Source organism: Schizosaccharomyces osmophilus, chromosome 1 (assembly GCF_027921745.1).
Source record: "Schizosaccharomyces osmophilus chromosome 1, complete sequence".
NCBI classification, from domain to species: Eukaryota; Fungi; Ascomycota; class Schizosaccharomycetes; order Schizosaccharomycetales; family Schizosaccharomycetaceae; genus Schizosaccharomyces; species Schizosaccharomyces osmophilus.
In genome coordinates this window covers 1,720,231-1,742,606 of record NC_079238.1, presented here as the reverse complement: position 1 = coordinate 1,742,606, position 22,376 = coordinate 1,720,231, and the positions used below count along the sequence as shown (strand labels likewise).

The following is a 22,376-nucleotide window of genomic DNA, read 5'->3' as shown; positions in this document are numbered from 1 at the left end:
GTTACGCTACGTACGTAAATAAACATGGGACTTAATATCATAAAAACCAAGAAATCTTTATTTGAAAGAAGAATTCTTTATGGCTTGAACACAATTAGATTAGTTGAGCATTTGAATGTAAAAGTACTATTTATTATGCTAAACATCTTGTTAATGGTTTCATATAGGATAAGAGGAATACTATAGCAAGGTAATCAGTTTGAAACTAAAAAAGAGTTCCATAAAATTGTAATCTTTCAAAGATAGGTTTCTAATAACAACTTGTTTACATTGAAGAACTTTTATGTTCGCACATCTGACAGTTACTGAAATAAAAGTATGAAAGGAAGCTACAACAATGACTTTATTCTAGAGCAGTTACTCATTGGATTCCAGAGTTTCACTGCCGTCATCAGATTCTTCTTGTCCTTGTCCTTGTCCTTGTTCTTGTTCTTGTTCTTCAACTTCTTTTGTGTCTGAGTAGTTGTCGTCTGACCCATTGTCCTCATCTTCATCAGCCTCTTGCAAATACGAGGTAGTGGGATTTTTCGTAGGAGGTGCAGCCTTTTCTTCTGCTAAGCTGGTGTCCATCAAGCCATGCGTTGTTGCATACTCATTTAAGGCTTGAAAAACGCTTTGATCAATCATATCGAAAGATAGAATCGTATTCCTCACTTCAAAATTGATTGAAAACGTTCTCTGTAAAACATTACTATAGTAAAAATTCTGAATATCTGAAGTATCAATAAACAACATGGGTTTACGAAATCCCCAAAGGACTCCTTTCTTTAAAAAATATAAGTAGCCTAAGAAAGACACAGGTTAGAAGATTTTTTACAAAAAATTAAAATATTACCATCTTTGTTTTTGTAATTTGCTTCTACCCCGTAAGAAACCCCGTTGTCTCCGGTTTGAGCTACAGGGCAAACAAATTCTTCTTGGGATGGAGCAACGATACTTATCCCTACATATTCAAAGAAGTCTCTAAATATATCCCAAGAATTTGTGCAATAAGTAAACGAACGTTTGCCTTCTACTAGCTTCAGCTTTTCCAAAGGATGCGGTGCAGTAAAAAGTATGGGTTCATTCCCTTCAGCGGTTGCGTCCTCTAGAACAGACTTGTTATTTAAGTTGCTCTTTCTAAATATGATTATGTTATTCTGAACGTTTGCTTTTCGGGGCCCAGGTATATGACAAACGAAATGAATATTTGTCCAAGGTAGCCAAAGCTCAACTGAGTTTTCTTCTCCGGGTATAGTAATGCTGATACCGCGTTCGTATATATATGTATCGAAACGCTTCCTCATGGGCGACTGAAACGAGAGTCCTAATACTCCATAAACCAAGTCTCCAGTTTCACCCTGAAGTCGATTTTTCCTTTTCATGCCTGCTTCAGGTTCAGCATTTTTGTCGTTGACTTCTGACGCTTCATAATAAGTGCATATACTATCAATCAATGAACATAAGCCAGAATTTCGCTCTTCATATTAGCTTTCTTCTACTGCGCGCCGAGGCCTAATTCATACCGCATTCCGTTAAAACATTTTGTGATAATTTTCGATCTTTAGAAAACCTTTTTTTTATGTCATTTTTAAATTTTGTGTCCATTTCGCTAAGGAAATCTATTGTATGATAAGTCCTCTTGGTTTGTGCTTGGCCTTACTATCGTACGCTCACTTACAACTGAATTCCTCCCAATCTCATACTTCCAGTTAAGATGTAGATTTACTCTCGCCAACGATGTGATTCAAAAGAATTTTTTTTTTTTTACTGTAGTAAGTAATTAACCAAATCCAAGTAACCGTAAATGTTACTGAACGTTTTCGACAAGACAATCATCCATGTCAAAAGAATGAAGGTTATAAGGCTACTTTGAAAAGCGTCCTAGTTATGTGCTCTCTACGTCTTTTGGAATTTTTTTTACATTATTCCTACCGTGTGTGAAACAAATCGAAGTGCTTGGTTTCATAGATTTGTGAAAACCGATGTAGCGATCAGATTGCTCAAATTGACAATTTAGACTTATCGGCAGAACCTAAAAGGCTCGTTTATTTGGTGTGATACATATACTTTCGTTCTTCTCGCCCTTCCAACTAATGTTTGTTTACATTTATCAGGATGGCAGCTGTTTGTTTATATCAACCAAACTTACAGAACTATTGTTTGTTGATGTATACATATAATTGTCCTCATACTTTTTCTTAGTTTTTACCATTCCCAACCCAAACCGGATACCGGATAATACTCCTGCAATTGGAATTTGCGTTGTACTCAGAGGATTTAAAAGGAGATACTCAGACGAACAAAAACGTCTGTTTGCACATAATTGGAATATTTATTTAAAGATCTCCTACCGATTGAATCTTTTTCACGAACTTTAGCAGCATCTTTCGCAGCCAATTAATTGATTCATTCAAGCAAGCGAATTATCATTTCAAGAAACACAACAGCGCCTGTAACCGGATTAATTCATAGCTATATCATGGTTGAAGAAGAAACCTCGCCAACACATCTCAGTTTTATTGAAAAACTAGCTGGGTTTGAATCCTGCAAGGATGGTCGATTGAAATTTGATCCAATGTCTCAAGGTTCTCCTTATCAAAACAAAGGAAAAAATATGTATTCAGAAACTGCATTCGACAATTATCGACCAAGTCAAGACATACTTACCAAGAATCTTCATGATAAGCCCTCGATATCCTCGAAATTGGACGAAATTGATGTTGAAATCACCGAACGTGAAATAAATGAGCATGAGAGATTCGGTCTTAAGCGTTTGCCTAAATCAAAGCGGTTTCAAGATTTCATCAACTTTCGCCGAATTTCTCGCCAAGAGCCCTCAAACCAGGCAACCTATAAATCCACTGCACAAGTCCTGAACGCTGACGCACCCCCTAAGAAATCTACAACTAAATTCAAATCTCTATACGATGGAAAGAGAAGCCCCAAAGCTTCATTAACTTTTAGAAAGAAGTCACCGAAACTTGATTCATCAGCAAAAAGAATCATTAGTGCTCCCCTACGCAGCTCTTCTCATTTGTCACAAAATGACAACGAAGAGGTTCATTCGCGGAGCGTCAGTAGTAATACTAACTCAATGAAAAGAGGATTAGATGGTATTGATGATATCCAACCCTCAAAAAAACGGAATGTTACACCAGAGCCTCGTTTAGTTGTGTCGAATTTCCCGAATGAAATTTATCCATCTGGTACTTTGAGTTTGTCTGCTCGACGAAGGATACAAAAGCAAGTTTCAGGAGCTAATGTTCGTGCCAGAATAGACCTTGCTAAACGCCGTAACGAAGAGAGAAAAGAGACGACTCCTGAGGAGAATCAAAATGATCTTGATGTGGTAAATAGTCGACCTGATCAAATTTCCAACATTGTCACGGAGAAAGTGAATCAAATAAGAGACGTGTTTACAAAACTCGCCTCCAGAAATCAGCCCAATGAACCCACAAAACCTGCCGAAACCGAGATTTTCCAAGAACAGTCTGCGTCTCATAGATTTTTGCAAGCCATCCGAGAAAAAACATCAAATTTAATGAATAATGATACAAAGAGTGCCAATCTAGAAGAAATCGATGCTATACCGATTAATATTGATATAAAAGATGCACCATGGAAAGGACACGTTCGCTCATTAGCTGAACAGTTCACTAATACCCCTCAATTTTCTAAGAGGACGGTAGAGACAGAAGGATTAGCTTCTAAGGAAAATGAAAATGAATCGGTATCCAAGTTGATTCCACCGGTAACCCCTGACAAGATTACAATTGCAAACCATACTTTGAAAGATTTGCAAAAGGAAAACATTCCAAGTGATATCATAAATGAGAAGGTCGACTTCGACAAAAAGAATGAGGTTTCCCAACAAAGTGTTCGAGCAGAGACTCTGCAGCCCAAACGTCTACTAACTACTGATCATCAAAACACAGAGCCGGAATCGTATTTGATAGAGCGCCTTTCAGATAGGCTTTACTTTTGCAGAACTGCTAAGCATTTGCTCCGTGTTTACGATCTAAGACATGCTGAGCACCAATTCGCCCTTGTGTTCGCTAGGTATCTTAAAGCTCCAATGGAAAAAATACTCAACATTCAATCGTCTCTTGTAACATTCTATGCTTCCCTATCTGAAATAGATTTATGTGAGGAGCTTATGCGACGTGACAGGATTTATTCAACACCGGACACCCCGGAAGGTTTGAAGTCTTTTGTGAACTTTTTAAAAGAAGACCATGAAAATTTCAGTTATGATGAAAGAAGCTATTTATGTCAATTAAAAAAGAACATTCGTCACGAAAATGAAGACTGGAACGGAATTGCAGAAGAAATCAAAAAAATGGGAAATTTACGAAGTGTTCGAGCTAAACCACAGAAAATAGGAAACAAGTTATTTGCCAATCCAGATCTGAAGACGATGGATATACAAGAAACATTTTTAGAAGAGTTTATGGAAGATTCAACCGACGAAGGTGATGATGTCTACGATATCGAAACATTAAACAATTTCGAATTAAAGTTCGACGACGATGAAACCCCTACATCAAGTATAAAAGAAAAGGACGACCTTAATGACTACGAGAACATAAGGTTCTTAATTCCCCATTGTGCGGTTCGCGTTTTGCATATCCCAAATGCATCCTACCTTCCTTTATTGCAAGTCTGCAGTGATTCAAGGTTTTCTGATCCTGCGAAACTTGCTCATTGTTTATGGGATCTGCAACAGAACCAATTGCTTTCTTATAATTTCACCGATTGGTTTGTAAATTACTTCTCTAATAAGAGTGAAGTTTTCTCGAGTTATCTATCATACTATGATTTAAAAAATCTAAGCCTTTACGAGGCTTTTCAAAAGATTTGTTGCGATCTCTACTATGGTTCTGAAGATTTCTTGAACTCACGATTAATACGCATTTTCGCTAACAAATGGTTAAGCCAGAACTCGACATTTGGGTTTTTAACCGAAGAAATAATTTTAGAGCTTCTAAAATCCCTTGTCCGATTGCACAAAGAAACGAATACTAGACGTCGAATGTACAATTATACATCAGCGGATACATTTATCAAATCAACGTTTCAGACCATACTGCCCTTAATCCATCCTGAAGCAGTATGTGCGGTTCCTATTGAGCAAAGACGAAAATGGAGGAAGTATGGAAAATCGAAAACAATGTTAGCCAAAGTTTTATGTGCGTCTTGGAATAGTATGCCTCAAGAGGTAGGGTTTGCTCTTGAGTGTATGCTTAATGAGTTTTACGATTTGTTTGTTGTCAATCCATTCCAAGTACCAAAGGCTGTTTATGTACAGTTATGCAACCAAGTGAAAGGTCACGTTAGTCCACAAAGGGATAAAATGAATTTAATGTCAGAATTGTTGCGAAGAGCAGAGCCCCAGAAAAAAATAACGAATACAGATATTGCTAGTGAAAATGACGCTTTTAAAGAAAATTCATCTTATGTATTAACAGAAGCAAATGCTGGTTTTTTCGCAACAAAAACAATTGATCTCCCAGAACCAGACGTGATTGATGGAAGACCGCATTTTCAAATATTCAACTATGAGTTTCATATGAAAGAAGAGAAAACTCACGAAAAATTACCGTGGTTGCGTCAGGGCTTGATATCGTACAAAAAAGTAATTCCCGAAAAAAACGGAAAGTGGACAGCTGGACCTTGGTATAAACGGTTTGCCAAAGTTTCTCAAGGAAAGCTGTATATATACAAGTTAAATATGTTTACTTCCGGAGACCTTTCTGATGCTGAAGTTTGGATGAAACATGGAACAATTCACAAAGAAATTGATTTACAAAATACGATCGCAAGTGTTGATGTGCCATCGTCATGCACCTCAAGAAGAGATAATTGTTTTACACTGAACGTCCCTGGAGAATGCAGTATACTTATTCAAGTAGACAACATCCTCGTATTGAATGAATGGATTCATGCATTCAACTTTAATGCTGCAATGGCGTCCTGTCATCCACTTCCTGAAAATATTACAAATACCGAATATGGTTGGGGTCCGATTTTACGACGGGCAGAGGATAAACCCCATTACACTTCTGCTGATGGCACAGTTACCTATGTTGGGGATTTGGTGGAAATTCAAAACTGGGAGCCTTCAGATTTGCAAGGACTACGAGACATTCCACGCCCACTACGCGAAAAAGTCAACGATTTCCGTCGCCATGTGCCTACTCTACTTCAGACCTGTCTGGAATTTCAAAATGTGCTTGACAAAATGCTTAGCTGTTATGGCACCGGATCAAAGAATTACAAAAAAACGCTATCGAATTGGAACACAAAAATGAAGTTTTTATATGAAAAAAGCATAAAGTACAAAGAATATCTACATGTATTGGAATGTGAATACAGTTATCGAAAATCCCATGATTTTTATCCTACACTGTCACCCACCAAACACAAGACGAACATGGAGATTTAAAAAGAATATGATTTTGGGAGCAAAAAGTGTAGTGTATATACAATCAGGCAGTTATTTTGTTGTATATCAGGTTTGGGTCCAAAAGTACGGTTCTTTTTGAAAATGTGAAAATGATACAAGCCTCTATTTGATATAAACTGATACTTTTGGCAATCTTGCAAATTTTATAATAGTCTTACCTTGTTTTGGGTAGCTGTGTTCTACCCACTGTACATTAGTGTCTAAAGTAGACAAATGATATGATGTTACTACGAATGCGTGAGGCCGTCTTTGTACCTGGTAGCTTGTACAGTTGATTCAAAAAGGTCATCCAATTAATTCATATACTAGTTGTTATGAAAGCCAAGTTACCAGACAAATTTTATTCAACTTTTACTCTCATGTGAGTATTATTGTAGCAATTGTAAAAAGACAATTATTATATAATTCAACAATGTTTTTTATGATGTTTTTTTTTTTCGCAGTTGAAATTTATTAACCATTTAATCTTACGAAGGCTATCAAAGAAAAAAAGTTTCTAGATAGCTAAAAGCTCCTTATGATCAGAAAAGTTATAATTGAACTTCTAACCACGTATTTAGCCTCGAAGGTAAGAGAAATTGAATACTAAGAGTAAAATATATATGATGGAAAGCTAATGGAAAACCTTTAGATTGCTAGGAGTCAAACATTTCAACGATTTGTTAGTCAAGGAATTTCACGGTTAGACTTGAAAAAGTCTAGAGTTACTTATGAAATCCCTAAACAAACAAATAAAGAATCTTCGTCTATTACCCCGTCGATTACGGACCGTGCCAAACTTTTTAGCAAACTATTCCTGGAATCAGCAAGGGAATACTTTTTTTGGAAAAAATAAAACGAGAGGAAAAAAGTTGCCTGCAAGTGGGCGAACGTACACCTATACGGCTTGCACAGAGAATGGCTGGTGTGATGAAAGATTTTTTGAACAAGTAGCACTACAAAAACTTGCACAAGCAAAGGTCGTGAGCGAGCATGGGATTCTAAACGCTGAATCCTTGGAGATGCAGGCTGAACTACTCCAGCGACGTCCGACCCATCTTCGTTATTCTCCCCCTTACAATCCTGCAAAGTTTGCTTCTGTGCTGATAGTAAGTACGATTCTTTGAAATTATAGAGGACTTGGTTTGCTAACGTTTTTACTAGCCTCTAATTAATTACGAGCATCGGGCTTGTCTATTGTTAACTCTGAGATCTTCATATTTACGATCTCATGCAGGTCAAATGTGTTTCCCGGGTGGTCGAGTAGAACCCTCTGATGGATCACATTATTATGCAGCTTTACGAGAGACTTATGAAGAAATTGACCTGCTTCCAGATTTTTTTACTTTGGTAAACAGAATCCCTTCTTTGTTTACAAAAGACCTTCGTACCAAAATCCATCCTTATGTGGCTTTTACGATCCAAAACAATCTTCCTAGTCTTGGTTTTGGTGAAGTGGATAAAGTATATTGCATTCCTTTGACCTCCTTTTTAAATCCAAATTACCAAAAGGTTACTAAATTTCGAAACACCGATCTTGAATACATTGAATTCAACATCAAGGATGTTCCTCGAATTTGGGGTATTACGGCAGTTCTTTTAAATATGTACTTTCACTCTCTTTGCCCGGATTCTTTGATACCTACTTCTAATACTCTTATTTCAATCTGCTAGCATTTCACGCTTCATATGAATCTTAATATTTGTCAATATCAGTTTGTCAATTAGCTCTAATTTTTACGAAAGATTAATGAATTTTGATATATTATTATCCATCTCATACTCTCATAAATTTAAAAAATACATTCATTCCATTCAACAATAAATTAGACATCAATTTTCTTAGCTTCCAAACGCGCCTTTTCAGCTGCTCTTTGTAGAGACTGTCTTACTTCCAATTGCTTCTGCCAGTCATAACTCATTCGCTTCATCCGCTGAACGGAACATATTAATATGGTAACACTCTTAAAGGTCAATCTCTTCTTTCTAACTGCATTGTCGGGCGTGATGCCAATCTTCTGCAACAAACGTAAATTGAGTTTGTTGCAAGTTTCATAGCCAGTTAGCTGAAGTAATATAAACTTCTTGGAAAAAGCTAAATCAAGTCGAAGAGTATGCTCTCTTTCGAACTTTGACTGAAGAAACTGTGTCATCTTTATCAAACCTCGTACTTCTGAAGAATGCCTTGTCCGTAAATTCTGCGATCCAGCCGAGAGCTTGTCGGAATCATTAAAGTACCGAGGATATTCCGTTCTATTGCTTTTTAGTAGAATGTGATATTCTGACTTCAGGTTATCATACAGCGACTTTAGTTGTTCCATTCTTGTGGTCTTTTTCCAAAGTGCATCTTTCAGTGAGTCTAATGTAGGCCGATCACCCTTTACAACATCAGCAGATGTCAAGTTCTCTTTTTCCGTCCAATGTTGGGCGTAAATCCGTCCTTCCTTCTCAAGATCTTTCACCTTCTGGTGTAATAGCCGTTTTTCTTCATCGTGTGTTCCATCATAATTGCCAGAAATTTTTACTTTCTTTAGTTCAGATTCCATATAGTACTTTTCTTTCTCAAGCAGTTTCGCTTTCTCAAAATATGATTTGCTGTCTTTCTTTAAAGTCTGCAATTCGTTTTTGAGAGAATACTTGGATTCTACCTCTTTATGAAGTCGCTCACGATAATCGTCCAGCATTTTCTGAACCCTATGTTTGTCTATAGGAGAAAGACCGAGCTTTTCAGGTTCAGATAATCCAAAATTTCCCCCAAACTGGCTGTTCAAATTCTCATAGGTCAGTTTGTCAATCTCCGCTTGTAACTCTTGAATCTTCTGCTTCTGACTCCTTATTAAATCCTCAATTTGATTTACAACTTCATCAAATGTTGTCGTGGACGGTCTTTCTAGAAGAAAAGCACAAAACCTTTCTTTAAAAGAATTCTTGTTGACTTCAGACTCCTGTATGGCTGTACTAAGTTGGTATGCCACTTTTTCTATATTCATTTTATCAGCTTCAAGTCGTCGAATATCTTCAGCGAATAAATCTAATTTCTTTCTTTGTTTTTCAAATTCCCCAATATTTGTTACGGCGGTTCTTCTTTCCGAAAGCTTCAGATTTAAATCTGTCACTTCCAATTCTTTTCTGCGTAATTGGCCTTGCGTCTGAAGAAGCTCCTCTTTTAGCTTCGTATAGTCCAACATCATATTTTGCCTCTCTTTACTTAATTGATCGACTTGCGATGTTAGTTTTGCTTGGGCAGCTAACGCTTCCTCACGGTCCTGTTCGCTCAATTCCAACTCATCTTTCAAATCTGAAATTTCTCTTCGAAGAACACTTAATTCGTCATTCATGTTATCGATAAGGTTGCTGCTTTTAGAAGGAGATGTGCTCACTCTTTCACGTAATTTTTGAATTAGCTCTTCTTTTTCAAGCTCATGCTTATTCAATTTCCTTTGTAAATTAGAAATAGTTTCCTGTCCGCTATGTAACCTTGTCAATAGTTCTTGCTCAGAAGCTCGTAAATTCCGTATCTGCTCTTCAAAAAGAAACATGTTTTTCTCTTTTGATTGTAGAGCAGTCTCAAGGGAGCTGTTTTGCTCTTCCAGCGATTTTCGAGTTCTCGTTAGATTCTCTGTCATTTGAGTATACTTTGCCCTTTCAAGTTCAATATCCTGGTTCAATTGGGCAACAGTGACTTCCATATCCATTCGATGTCTGTCATTCTCAAATTGCAAGCTCCTCTTGTCTTTTTTAAGAGTCTCTAAATCCGCTAAATTCGATTCGTATCTCATACGTAAATCAGTCATTTCAGCAGTTATCGTTTCTAGTCTAATATTCAGTTCTCGCAAAACGTTTTCCGTATCATTGGATTGCGACATCAACTCAAGCATTTTATTTTTTTCTTCTAAAGACATATTTTTGCTTCGGAAAGACTCAAGCTGGTTTCCTAATGAAGTGGCCACCTCTCGTAAATCACCGTTGGTGCTTTCTAGCGACTTTATCTTCACAAGTAATTTATCCCTTTCATTTTCCATATTTTCTACATGATTAGTAAGGTCTTCCAGCTCATTGCTCATGTCTTCAAAGTCATGAATTTGGTTGTTGAGGTACTTTATATGAAGCTCAGCTTCGTGTAGCTTTTCTTTTAGCGTTTGAACCTCTGAGATATCCTGGGTATAATCTAATTCGTTATTTTTTTGTTGAAGCTCGTCCCTCACATGAGCCAATTCATCTTGTAGATCAACGTACTTCTTCTCGAGTGCTTCAAAATCCATAAGTAATTGTACATGCGAATTGTCTTCTTTATTTCGTGAATGTGAATGATCCCTAGATGGAGGTTCCTGCGGTTGCTGTTTCAGCAAAGAAATTTCTCCATCCTTCTCATTCAGCATATCCTGAGCAACAATGAGCTCTTCATTGATTTCGTCGTAACGGTCTTGAAGCCTTCTCATGTCATACTCCATGTCTATTTGGTTTTCATTCTCATTCAATGGTGGGGAAGACTTTGCTTGCTGAGCTTTTAGATGAGAACACTCTGCTTCGAGAGATCGGATACGTTCCATAAATACTTTAATATTTTGGGATTGTTCGACGCTATTAACCTTTTCAAGGAACTGGATCTTTTTGACAAGATCATCGTTTTCCGAATGGGATTTTGTAAGGAGCTGTTCACTTTTCTTTAACTGCAGAAGCAGTTTCGTTCGCTCAACGTGAAGATCCACATTGTCGTTCACCGCCTCACGAATCTGCTCTGGTGCCATAGAATCAAGGCGCTTATTGAGGTAAGCAATTTTGACACGCAACCCAAAGTTTTCTCTGCCAACATTCTCGAGAATCTTTTCCTGCTCACGTAAGGTAAGCGCTGCATTTGCAGGAAGGTCATCATTTGTGCCTTCAGCATTCGATATGAAAGAGCTTTCATCCAGTTTCGAAATATCATAAGCGTCACTTTTTTGATCAATACTAATGCCTTCTTGAGATGCTTTTTCCGAAACGGGCGATAGAATCGAAAAGTCTCGACGGTAAGGACTTTTCTCATCCAAGGACGATATTTGATTAGAGGAGTTCTGCCTCACTGAATTTAAGAGAGGTGTAAACTCTAATGGGTTTGCTTGTTTGTTAGAAAAACCCTGCGATGGTGTTCGCGCAAACGAGTCTCTCTCATCTGTAGAAGGCTTATCAAAGTTCATAGTCCTCTTGAATGAATTCAAGAAGTTCCCCTTTGAAACATCATCCGGCGTTTCGTCTTTAGGAGTAGCAGACTGTACCATGGGATCACGATTTTAGTTACAAGAGGTTCGGATGCATTAATTCTACCAAAGGAAACGCTACTCTGACTATCCCAAAACCACAGTTGGATAGAAGAGATGAAAATATACTTATGTTGAAAATAGAAAAACGAGAAAAAGAGTCGAAAACACTAGTTTCCTTTATTTACCATAATTTATGAGGAACATTCCAACCCAAACAAAGAGATATAGTGTATCGTAGCGACGCGTTATATGATTAAAAGTTGAATACGATACACACAGTGTGCAAAGGAAGGCTTGCATAGATGTATATACATAGATTGAAATGGAGCTTTACGAACAGCTAAAATGTTACTACTAAGAAGCTGCAAGGATCAAAAGTCAAGGTGAAGCAAGGAACACTTGGTTTATATGAAATACGACTTTTTGGAGTCGTTCATAGATTCATCATACGAAAGTTTCAGAACGTAGGAAAGCGTCATGTATGCATGTATGTATGCATAAGTATAAAAAGAAGCGGCGAGTTTAGAAAATAAAAGAAGAAGACAGGAATTGGGAGGAACGAGACAAGAAGAAAAGAGAAGGCAAAAATGATTTTTCTACAGAAAAGAAGAAACGGAACTTAAAAACAGCTTAAGTAAGATTCCGCTACAAGACGAGCTCTACCGTTCAGGAAAAGCTTCATTTCGCTTATTTCAGCGTCTACTTCTTCCATAAACTCAATGATAAAGTCAACGAGCTTGTGTTTCAACATCTCCTCGGTGTGGTAATTTGTAATCAAAAAAGAAATGTCGTATCCCTAGTTCAAGAAAGTTAGTATTCTTTCTAAATTTGTCAAGTAAGCGATGTCAGCCCTCTAAACTAAGAAAGCTAACGCTTGCCATGCAACATACCGGAACGGGTTTGCGACGCAAGATAAAGAACGATTCTGCACGCCCCATCAAAAATTGCATAAACTTGTGTACCAAAATTCGCTCAATTTCATCAACTTGTTTGATACAGATACTGAAACGTACACTACAATTGATTAGTTAACCGACCTCAAACGCACTCATTCCATAAATGGGGATTTTTGTTGACTAGTAAATTATAGAAAACCACTGAATCAACCCACAGACATGTTTACAAGTAGAAACCGTACCTATTCACCGAACTTTCAATCAAGCATTGCTCTTGTTCGTTTCGGGAAACAACAAGCGGCTTCAAAAGGACCTCTAAAGACTTCCCAACTTCGACCTCTGGCTGGCTTTGTCGCTCCACAATTTCCGACGAAAACTCTTCCAATGCTAATGACGCTGTCAATGTAGAGCGAACAGCGTTTAAATAAGGTCGTAAGGTATTAGACTAGACGATTCTCATTAGCTTTCTATAATTCTTTCACATAAGAATCAAATATCTTACCATGATTTCCTAAGTCTGTTGTTTCTTTTTATATGGTAAAAGTTGTAATTCTTATGGTCTCAGTTGCGTAGGCTCGTACTCTTCCTTCCAAGTAGGCAGTACCGCGGAAGCAACCGCGGCGCGACCGGCTTTGACTTTAGGTAAGACATTTGTTGAGTCTCCCAATATCAACGACTCAGTTTGTTTTTAGATCTCTTTTATACAAAGCGCGTCGATTGATTGTTTTCTTCTTTCCCTGAATTGTATATTTCCTAATCATGGTTCCTGTAACAATTCGTTGGCAGGGAAAAACATATAATGTCGAATATGATCCCGAAGATACTGGTATTTCCTTAAAAAACAAGATGTCAGCTCTTACGCAGGTGCCTCCTGAACGACAGAAGATTATTGTTAAAGGTGGGCAATTGAGAGATGACCAATTTATGAAAAACGTTGGCCTGAAGCCGAATGCTTCAGTTATGATGATGGGCACTCCGGGTGAATTAGTAACGAATATTCCAATACCCATTACCACAGCAGCTGTAGATCATGGTTCAGATTCAGATGATGAGAAGGTATGTGTAACGATTATTGAAGATATACTTAGGACACTTGCTATCCCAAAAAAAGGGCTCTTTTCTGCCTTAAACTCCAAACCATGCTGATTGATAGCTAACAATTACTATAGTACCCCTCTGGACTCGTAAATTTGGGTAATACATGTTATATGAATTCCACAGTCCAAATGCTACGTGCGATTCCGGAGCTCAAAGAAGCAGTTCAAAAATCAAACGCTTCTTCTGGTGTCGTTGGTGAATTCTCCAGTCTTTTACGTTCTATGGATTCCACTAATTCTATAACCCCCGTTCGGTTTCTTCAGGTATGAAAAAGCATCGACTACCTTATTCTTGATTTCAACTGACTTATCAATATTAGAATCTACGTTTAGAATACCCTCAATTTTCTGAAATGAGCCGAGAAACAGGTGGGTATGCCCAACAAGATGCTGAAGAATGCTGGTCATTCTTATTGTCTTCTTTGCAACGTTCATTATCTTCAGAATGGGTACAGAAAAATATGTCTGGAAAACTCACGTCTACAATGAAATGTGATGAAAACGAAAATGAAGAACCTACAGTCTCTCAAGATACCTTCCTTAGCCTTCCATGCCATATTTCGATGCATACAAACTACATGACTCAAGGCATTTTGGAAGGATTAACCCAAAAACTTACCAAGCGAAGTGATTTATTAAATCGTGATGCTTTGTACAACAAAGTCTCACGGATCTCCCGCTTGCCCAAATATTTAACCGTAAATTTTGTTCGCTTTTACTGGAAAGCGTCTCTTGGCCAAAAAGCCAAGATTCTTCGTAAAGTTAAATTCCCTTTTGAGTTAGATGCCGTTGAATTTTGCTCTCCTGAGCTTTCTCAAAAACTAATTCCTGTCCGTGATAAACTGCGGGAAATCGAAAAGAATGACGAGGAGCAAGAACGGAACACAAAGCGGATCAAGATTCAGCCTTCGGAAGAAGAGCGAGAATCAGAGACAGAGCGTAGACTAACACAAATTGCAACATGCCAATCACTAGTGGATCCACAGTTAAGTGAGGATGACGGCGCTAATCTTACTGGATTGTACGATTTGATTGGTGTTTTGTCGCATTCAGGTGCAAGTGCTTCTTCTGGACATTACCAAGCCTGGATTCGCAATCCTGATCAGCACAGTGAGTGGTTCCGTTTCAATGACTCCCGAGTCAGCACTGTACCCGCAGAAAAGATTGAATCATTAGATGGTGGTGGTGAAGCAGACAGTGCCTATATTTTGCTTTATCAGGCTAAAAACATAGAGTAGTTTATGCTAGTTTTACCCACAAGTCATTCTTTTTCCGATCAATGGACGACGGATACTTCAGTGTATCAATGAGATTGTGAGTTTATGAAAAATACGGGAGCTATATGGTAGAAAGTTTTGATTGTATTTTAGAAACTCAAACGGACTTAGTGTAAAATATGTAAAGAGATACACTTCTACTATTGGTGTTTCTAGTTATATAATAGTTTTTGCAGTAACTGCATTCTAAATGTACAGAATGTCATCTTATTCTATAAAGCTGTCGTTCATTTTATTGAGCAGCGGCGGCCTTAGCATTCTTGATGGCTTGACCACGGGCAGCGCCAGCGGAAGACTTGGCATCACCAGCCTTCTTCTCGGACTTAGAAGTAGTCTTCTTGTCCTTGGCTTGCTTCAAAGCGGAAGCACGAGCAGCAGCACGGACTTCAGGGCGTTGGTTACGCTTTTCCTTGATGACATCCACAGAAGCACCGACAACACCACGTTGGTGCTTGACAGTACGGCGAGAGCGCTTCTTGGCGGATTCCTCAGAAAGACCCTTCTTGTGCATACGACGGTAGAGGACAGTCCAAGACAAGCGACGGGGATTCTTGCGTTGCAAGAAGAGGCTTTCAGACTTCTTGTTTACGAAGCGGAAAACCTTGTTGTCACCACGGACAAAGAGTCTTCCAGCTCCTGGGTAAACTTTAGCACCGGAGAATGAGCAGATTTCCACCTTCATTTTGGCTTGTTTTGGGAAGGGTCTTTAAAAAAGTTCGTCGAACTGTTCACTACCAACAACACTACGTCTTCACAGAACACTTAAAAGTGCAGTCACCTACCCTACCCTAAACCCATCACTGACGGGATGTAAATTAATGGAATTTGACAATTAATACACTATTTTATGTGTATTTATTGTCAAATAATTGCAATAATAAACAAGCATAGTACAATTATGAATTATAGACTAATATTTGACCATAGTAAAATTCCATGCTCAAAGTTAATGAAGATTAAAGAATACATTTCCCCATGGTAATCGTTAATGTCTTAATTGGTTTAATTGTCTAAGTCTATTTGCCATATGTAGATAATCTCTACCACATTTTTCAGTGTCTAAATCGAATAGCATAGTTCCAAACGTATGCGTTCAGCACTTTTCAGAAAGAAATCTTTCAGAGCAGTAAGCTAATTCCAGATGTGAGAGGTATAGGATCTTTCGCTCCTAAAGTAAACTTATCCTGATGTTTCAGAAACGCCGTTCGAAATAGTTTGTTTCTTGTCGGAAGATTCTTCAAAATCTTTTGGCCTTGGGCGCTTCTCACTAGAATTTTTAACAAGAATTAATTGTCCATCAGAGCCCAAATGAGGACTTTCGACTAGTTTACGTCGTAGGGCATCGTCAACTAAGCTTCCCCACAAATCATCTGTCTTCAGCGTTTCCAAGTTTCCGACAATAAAGAGTGAACTCCTTGCACGAGTTAAGGCTACATTAAGACGACGATAATCTCTCAAGAAACCAATTGAATATTTAGAATAGCTTTTGACACATGAGAAGATGATAATATCTTTTTCCTGACCCTGGAAACCATCTACAGTTTGAATATCAACAGAGGACATGATAGTTTTTCCATATTTTTCTTTGAATGCCTTGCGCAACTCATGCAGTTGTTGCCGATATGGGGTAATTACACCAATTCTACCCGTAAAATTGACATCCGGGAAAGATCCAACCAATTTTTCATACATTTGTACAACATATCCAACTTCTTCAACATTGTATGAAGATGACGTTGTAGATATTTTTTCCTGGCCACGAATATCAAATAATCGGTACTGACTAAATTGACCATTTAAATGCCAAACTTGCTTTGTCTTTTCAGCCATTCCTTCTCCATCTTTAAGACGACAATCGTAAAACTTCATACTAGGGAAATAACTAATATGGGGATGCATACGGTATTGAATACTCAATAAGCACATCTGTTCGGAATGAATTTTCTGAATACGAACAAACAGTGATTGGGAGTAATTATAACTGGCAGCCTTTTGGTTCAGAACTGTCGGTGGTAATTGATTAGGATCACCAACAAGAATACATTTCTTAGCACCATAACGTAAGGGTATAATAGTATCAAGTTCTACGGCTTGAGCTGCCTCGTCAATGATAACAGTCGAAAAGTTTAGAAAACTGTGTGCAACTAAATCATGACCACTACCAGATAAAGTAGCACAAACAACATCCGCCTGTTTCAAAATAGCTTTTTGAGCCTTTTTGCGCAAATGATCGACCTCTTTGTTTTTCGTAAAACTCTGACTTTGGAACTCCTCAATTTTTTGCTCTGCTAAATTCTTCTCATTAATGCTGTTCTGTAATTCTTGACCCAAAGCTTTCGTATCTTCTTCCATATCTCTTGCAACGTCTATTTGCTTTTCGAGGTCCTCGATTTTCTGTATACAGTTATAGAAAACATCACGCCAACGTGTAAGTTCCTGGAGAGATCCAAGGTCTACTGCTCCCTGGTTAACTTCAAGAAGTTGCTTTTCTGTCTGATATTCTAATGAAGTATCCCGTACAGAAACGTTTATTGTTTCAGGGTTACCAATACGAACAACCTTCGGAGCGTAATGTTCGCCATTGCTAAGAGTAAAACCGCGTTTCAACCGAAGTAAAACTTCATCAACAGCAGCATTACTGGGAGCACATAGCAACATCTGTTGTTTAGGCTCGGTACTACTGTTTTGAGCACCGGGCCGAGTAATATGATATCGATTTGAATCAACTAATAAAGCCGTGACGATACCGATAATTGTCTTCGTTTTACCCGTACCAGGAGGACCTTGAATTAAAGTAAAGCCACTGTTGTCCAGGGAAGACAAAATTGCTTTTGCCTGTGGATCGTTAACTTGGTAACGGCTCATGGCTCCTTTGATTTCGCTAGGAGAATGTTTAATTGGTTGCGAACAAGGTTTTGCTTGAACGATATCATCTGCCATATGATAATAAGGCAATCCTCGAATTGCAGCATATTGTCTAGTGAACGTTGATAAGTTTGTTAATTTCAAGAAATACAAAGGTACATTTCCTTGAAGCTTATTTAACATTTCCAATTTTGGAAGAGTCCTCACGATTACCAAAGTTCCGTTTTCTTGTCGGACGATTTTTTCAATTTTAGCAAAACAACAGAGACCCTTCATGGAATGTGCTTCTTCTCTTGAAAAAGCTAGAGAGACAATTTCAGTATCAAAAAGCGGATAACCATAGAGGTCTTTGGGGGCTACTGAAATCCCAATATCGACAAAGTTATTCACAGCCGTTCTCTGAATCATAATACCCTCTACAGGGGAAAATTTCAAATTCTTCTTGGTAGCCTGGATTTGACTCCAACATTCCATGAAAATCATAGGCTGCAAAACATCCATATATTGGTCAATACTTCTGAATGTATCAGCAATTTTTCCTTCAGATTTATGATACTTCAGTATAGGAGAAGCAGCTTCATAACTGGGATTCCATGTCAAAATTTCGCTATAAAATTCAGACATGTTAGGAAATAGACGAGCCTTTGTATTAGCTGCATTTCGATTAGATAGTATTCGTGCTTGAGAAGGATGTAATTGGTTTTTGGGTGTAGACAAAAGCTGTATTTGCCTACGTTCCGCTTGACGAATTTCAGGTACCTTGTTAGCCTTAGCTAGTGAAAACAATCCTTCTTTCCTATCACTCTCATCGACCTCCTCATTATCAGAATCTTGCTCAGTCAATAAATTGGTGGGGGGCTTTTGGTTTTCGAATGTTGCTTTTCTGGAAGACACGGCTGCATCTCGCGCAGCAAAATGACCAGCACGACGCGCAATATACTCTTGTCGTAATTGATCCAACATTTTCATACGAGGAGTAGAAGTTTTTTTATCAGTCGGTGCAGAAACATTTTGAGTCTTTTCTCTCTTTGGCGGTTCCGGTTTTTTGTTGAACTGGTTACCGCTAACCAATTCGGTTTGTTTTTTAGTCTTGCGAGCTTCTGCAAGACGGTTTTCATCCAAAATACTTTTAGCCTCAGGACTTGCTTGAACAATCACTTCCGCGAGGCGTTTGCATTGGTCAGCCGATAAATGTGCTTTTTGCTTCCTAATTATGAAATCAGTCAAGAAATTTATAGTACGATCTTCAAATAGATAATCAAAGTTTGAGTATTTAACAAAAAGCATACACAAACTGTCGATAACTTGCTCTCTCATTTCTAAATCATTAATTTTAAGCCAGGTAGTTAACGAAAATAGAGCATCACTTGTTTCACCAAGTAAAACTAAACCATCGAATTTGGCAAGGAACTTTATGAAAAGACCATCATTTTGAAAAAGGTCCATGCTTAATTTCAAAGCTAACTTCATCGATGCTTTGACGGTATCGTTTGAGTTACACAATGACCACCTTGCAACGTTCGAGTGAACAAGGTCTAAAATATTCCAAACACATTGCCAGTAAGCACCTAAAGTTGATAAATCATTTTCGTTCCAAACTTTATTGTTGGTTGAAAACAATTTGTTAATATTGCTGACAAAACGCATTATTCGAAGAGCGGGAAAAAATGTGAAAGCTGACTGCCAATGAAGGGATGCATCAACCAGTCCGTGAACAATGCCACGGAAATGATCTTCAACTAGCTTCTTCATTACTTCATTCTTGTTTTTAACTTTTCCAAAAAACGACTGGAAAATACGAAAAGCGTCAGCATAGAGTTGTTGAGATGGTGATAGTAAAAATCCCAAAACGGTATCAAAAATCAAGTCATTTTGCATGTAGCTGGCCACTTCTGGAGAGTCCCTTTGCGAAAAAGACTGTAAAAATGAGCTTATGTGACTTGATAAGGTTTGCCATATTTCAGAGAACAAAACCACAGACTTTTCAGGCGTGGTTGACTCTGAAAGCTCAATGTCATGAACAAAGTAGCAGGTTGATAATCCTTCAAAGAATCGACTTGTATAATTCACATCCTTGAAATCAATCGAATTCCAAAATGGAGACACCTTGTAAGTGGGATCAAAGATAAAGGACGGATCTTTAGTAAGAGCTTTATGAGCCCAACTAATGAATAAAATGTCATAAAGTAGGGACCGAACTTTAAGATTATTCAAGTAATCCGACTCTTGACTAAAAAGATTGATATTTTTGTTGTCAATCAATAACAAAACCTCATTCAAGGAATGTGGGGAGCTATTATCTAATGATAAAAGATCAAATAAAGCATAGAATGAAGCATAGATGATAAAATCAACAACTTTGTCGTCATGGACAAAAGTTTTTAGCCAAGAGGGGAAGATCAGAACAAAATCGTTCAAACAAAATCTAAATAATGAAGCCAACACATAAGCCCATCCACAAGATGAAGCATTAACGTCATCGACGACTGTAACATTCGCCAACAGTTTTTGAAGATAACCCTCTAATTGATCAAAAATGTCGGATGCGAACCAAAAAGAAGGAGAATTGGAAAAAATTTTTAAGCAAGCAAACTTCTCATCCGAAAAAGCCTCATCCTCAAGTTCGGTGATAAAAAAATCACGGAAGTGGGATTCACATAAAGTTGTGACACAATTGAGCGGAAGTAGCTGAAAGAGCGTAGAAGCACGCTTCCAAAACTCAGAAGAACAGGGTGAGAGAAGGGAAGATTTATCTTCATCGGTTTGCTGGTATAAAATTATTGAGAAGACGTCGTCAAAAACTTCAGAGGTCAAATGAAGATTTTCTGTTTTCTTGAGAAAATCGGTAATATACTCATGGACTTCAGAGTAAGTCTCTTCAAAAAACATGACAAAAAATCCAGGGAGGAAAACGCCAGAAGACCAGTCGGAAACAAGATCAGCAAATCCATTTAATGCTTGGCAATATGCCTCTTGATTTCTCATAAGACGAGGATTGAGGAAGACATTGAACACCAAGGAAGGAAGGGCAGTGAAATCGAGTGTTGTTTCTTCCACGTTTTTAAAGTTGGAAAGTGTACTATCAAGCATCCAGTCGTCCCAACGTCTTTCTAGGGTTGCCATAGAATCTCCAGAATAAAGATACGAAAATTTCGCCAAAGCTTCATCCCTCAGGTGATAAAATGATTGAATGCAAGAGGTACAACCGCACAACCGCTCATCGTAACACTTCAGTACCCATTCAAAACATGGGGAAGGCTGCTTAGCCATCCATAAGAAGATTGGACGAATATATTGGTCAAGCAATCCAGAGCAAAACCAATGTTGTGCGTTTTTATAAAGGACCAACTTTTCAAAACAAGTTTGGTCATCTGATTCAGCCATGTTCCACAACGTATGGACCTTTTTGTCTAGCAAAGTTATCTGATATATCTTCAAAGTAAAGCCAAAATAGGAGAGCAAAAAAAAGTAAACTCTTTCGACGTATGAGTATGCAAGTATTCCACCAGCCCAAAACCGAAACAAAAAAAAAAAAAAAAAAAGGAACCGGAAAATCCGTCAGGATTGTTTCATAAATAAACCAAATATATTTTAATTAAAAATATACAACAATGTAAATATATATTTTTGGTGATGTAGGTTAACAAACGCAGTAATTAGGAGCAAAAATCTAGTATGCACTCATAAATCCAGAATGTTAACAAGCCTTTAAAAACAGTTATGCTTATAAGTTATTGCAATAACTCTAAACCGCAAGAGACCCCAGTAAATTTAGAGCTTTCAGGCAGTACCAGCCGATACTCTCGAGAATAGTGGTTTTGTTTACATTGAAGAATCGAAATTTCAGGTCAAATTGGTAAAATACAAAAATACAAGAAATTAATCTATTTCAAAAAATGTTATTTATTTTTTATACATTCATGTATTTTAAGAGTTGATTTTCTTTATACAAACGCAGATACCAAAATACCTAAATTCAAGAAAATGTGGGGGTGAGGTGTATGAAAAGTCATAATACCCTTCAGTATTTGTTTCCTTTACCAACCAACGCAAAAAAACAATGTCCGAGCCTTACGACCCATATATTCCGACGGAATCGTCGACTCCAGGTCGTGTAGGCAATGCCGAGGCAGGATCGACTCCCAATGTGAAGACAGCTGCAATTCAGCAGCAAATTGATGACACGGTGGGCATTATGAGAGAGAACATCTCGAAGGTGTCTGAGCGCGGTGAACGCCTCGATTCCTTACAAGACAAAACAGGTATGCACTATTGAAAGGTGAAAAAGAAGGAAAACTAACACTTAATGAAGACAATTTGGCTGTAAGTGCTCAAGGCTTTCGTCGCGGTGCCAATCGCGTCCGCAAGAAGATGTGGTGGAAGGATATGCGAATGCGTTTATGTATCATCATTGGTATCATTATTTTACTAGTCGTTATTATTGTTCCCATTGCAACAAAGTTTCACGGAAAGTAAGGGTCCTTACCCTCGATAGTATGAAATTGCCTTGTTGCAAGGCTTTTCTATGATTAGACTGGAGTACAGTTTTTTCGCTTTGGAGCTTAATACTACTT

At 37.9% G+C, this 22,376-nt stretch overlaps 9 protein-coding genes across 9 annotated transcripts; 4 read left to right on the top strand and 5 right to left on the bottom strand.

The window, feature by feature from the left end:
• Positions 1-357: 357 nt before the first annotated feature.
• On the bottom strand, positions 358-1,587 carry rtt106 (histone H3.3 H4 heterotetramer chaperone Rtt106; the record flags this gene model as incomplete). The annotated part of the gene is made up of 3 exons (XM_056179599.1): positions 358-785; positions 836-1,459; positions 1,506-1,587. 3 exons carry the CDS (start codon positions 1,585-1,587, stop codon positions 358-360), a joined length of 1,134 nt encoding a protein of 377 aa, XP_056036812.1.
• An 874-nt stretch (positions 1,588-2,461) lies between these two features.
• Positions 2,462-6,427, top strand: spo7 (Arf GEF Spo7; the record flags this gene model as incomplete). Its single annotated transcript, XM_056179598.1, has 1 exon — positions 2,462-6,427. One exon carries the CDS (start codon positions 2,462-2,464, stop codon positions 6,425-6,427), a length of 3,966 nt encoding a protein of 1,321 aa, XP_056036813.1.
• A 731-nt stretch (positions 6,428-7,158) lies between these two features.
• pcd1 (coenzyme A diphosphatase) lies at positions 7,159-8,101 on the top strand (the record flags this gene model as incomplete). The annotated part of the gene is made up of 2 exons (XM_056179597.1): positions 7,159-7,536; positions 7,592-8,101. The coding sequence occupies 2 exons, from the start codon at positions 7,159-7,161 to the stop codon at positions 8,099-8,101; spliced, it is 888 nt and encodes a 295-aa protein (XP_056036810.1).
• Positions 8,102-8,253: 152 nt separating this feature from the next.
• On the bottom strand, positions 8,254-11,685 carry pcp1 (gamma tubulin complex linker, pericentrin/kendrin Pcp1; the record flags this gene model as incomplete). The annotated part of the gene is made up of 1 exon (XM_056179596.1): positions 8,254-11,685. One exon carries the CDS (start codon positions 11,683-11,685, stop codon positions 8,254-8,256), a length of 3,432 nt encoding a protein of 1,143 aa, XP_056036811.1.
• Positions 11,686-12,286: 601 nt separating this feature from the next.
• arc4 (ARP2/3 actin-organizing complex subunit Arc4) lies at positions 12,287-13,068 on the bottom strand (the record flags this gene model as incomplete). Its single annotated transcript, XM_056179595.1, has 4 exons — positions 12,287-12,463; positions 12,558-12,681; positions 12,806-13,008; positions 13,066-13,068. The coding sequence occupies 4 exons, from the start codon at positions 13,066-13,068 to the stop codon at positions 12,287-12,289; spliced, it is 507 nt and encodes a 168-aa protein (XP_056036808.1).
• Positions 13,069-13,322: 254 nt separating this feature from the next.
• Positions 13,323-14,898, top strand: ubp6 (ubiquitin C-terminal hydrolase Ubp6; the record flags this gene model as incomplete). Its single annotated transcript, XM_056179594.1, has 3 exons — positions 13,323-13,619; positions 13,733-13,924; positions 13,981-14,898. The coding sequence occupies 3 exons, from the start codon at positions 13,323-13,325 to the stop codon at positions 14,896-14,898; spliced, it is 1,407 nt and encodes a 468-aa protein (XP_056036809.1).
• A 271-nt stretch (positions 14,899-15,169) lies between these two features.
• On the bottom strand, positions 15,170-15,619 carry rpl2401 (60S ribosomal protein L24; the record flags this gene model as incomplete). Its single annotated transcript, XM_056179593.1, has 1 exon — positions 15,170-15,619. The coding sequence occupies one exon, from the start codon at positions 15,617-15,619 to the stop codon at positions 15,170-15,172; it is 450 nt and encodes a 149-aa protein (XP_056035329.1).
• A 497-nt stretch (positions 15,620-16,116) lies between these two features.
• On the bottom strand, positions 16,117-21,186 carry sen1 (ATP-dependent 5' to 3' DNA/RNA helicase Sen1; the record flags this gene model as incomplete). Its single annotated transcript, XM_056179592.1, has 1 exon — positions 16,117-21,186. One exon carries the CDS (start codon positions 21,184-21,186, stop codon positions 16,117-16,119), a length of 5,070 nt encoding a protein of 1,689 aa, XP_056035330.1.
• Positions 21,187-21,862: 676 nt separating this feature from the next.
• On the top strand, positions 21,863-22,278 carry syb1 (SNAP receptor, synaptobrevin family; the record flags this gene model as incomplete). Its single annotated transcript, XM_056179591.1, has 2 exons — positions 21,863-22,064; positions 22,115-22,278. 2 exons carry the CDS (start codon positions 21,863-21,865, stop codon positions 22,276-22,278), a joined length of 366 nt encoding a protein of 121 aa, XP_056035333.1.
• Positions 22,279-22,376: the final 98 nt, after the last annotated feature.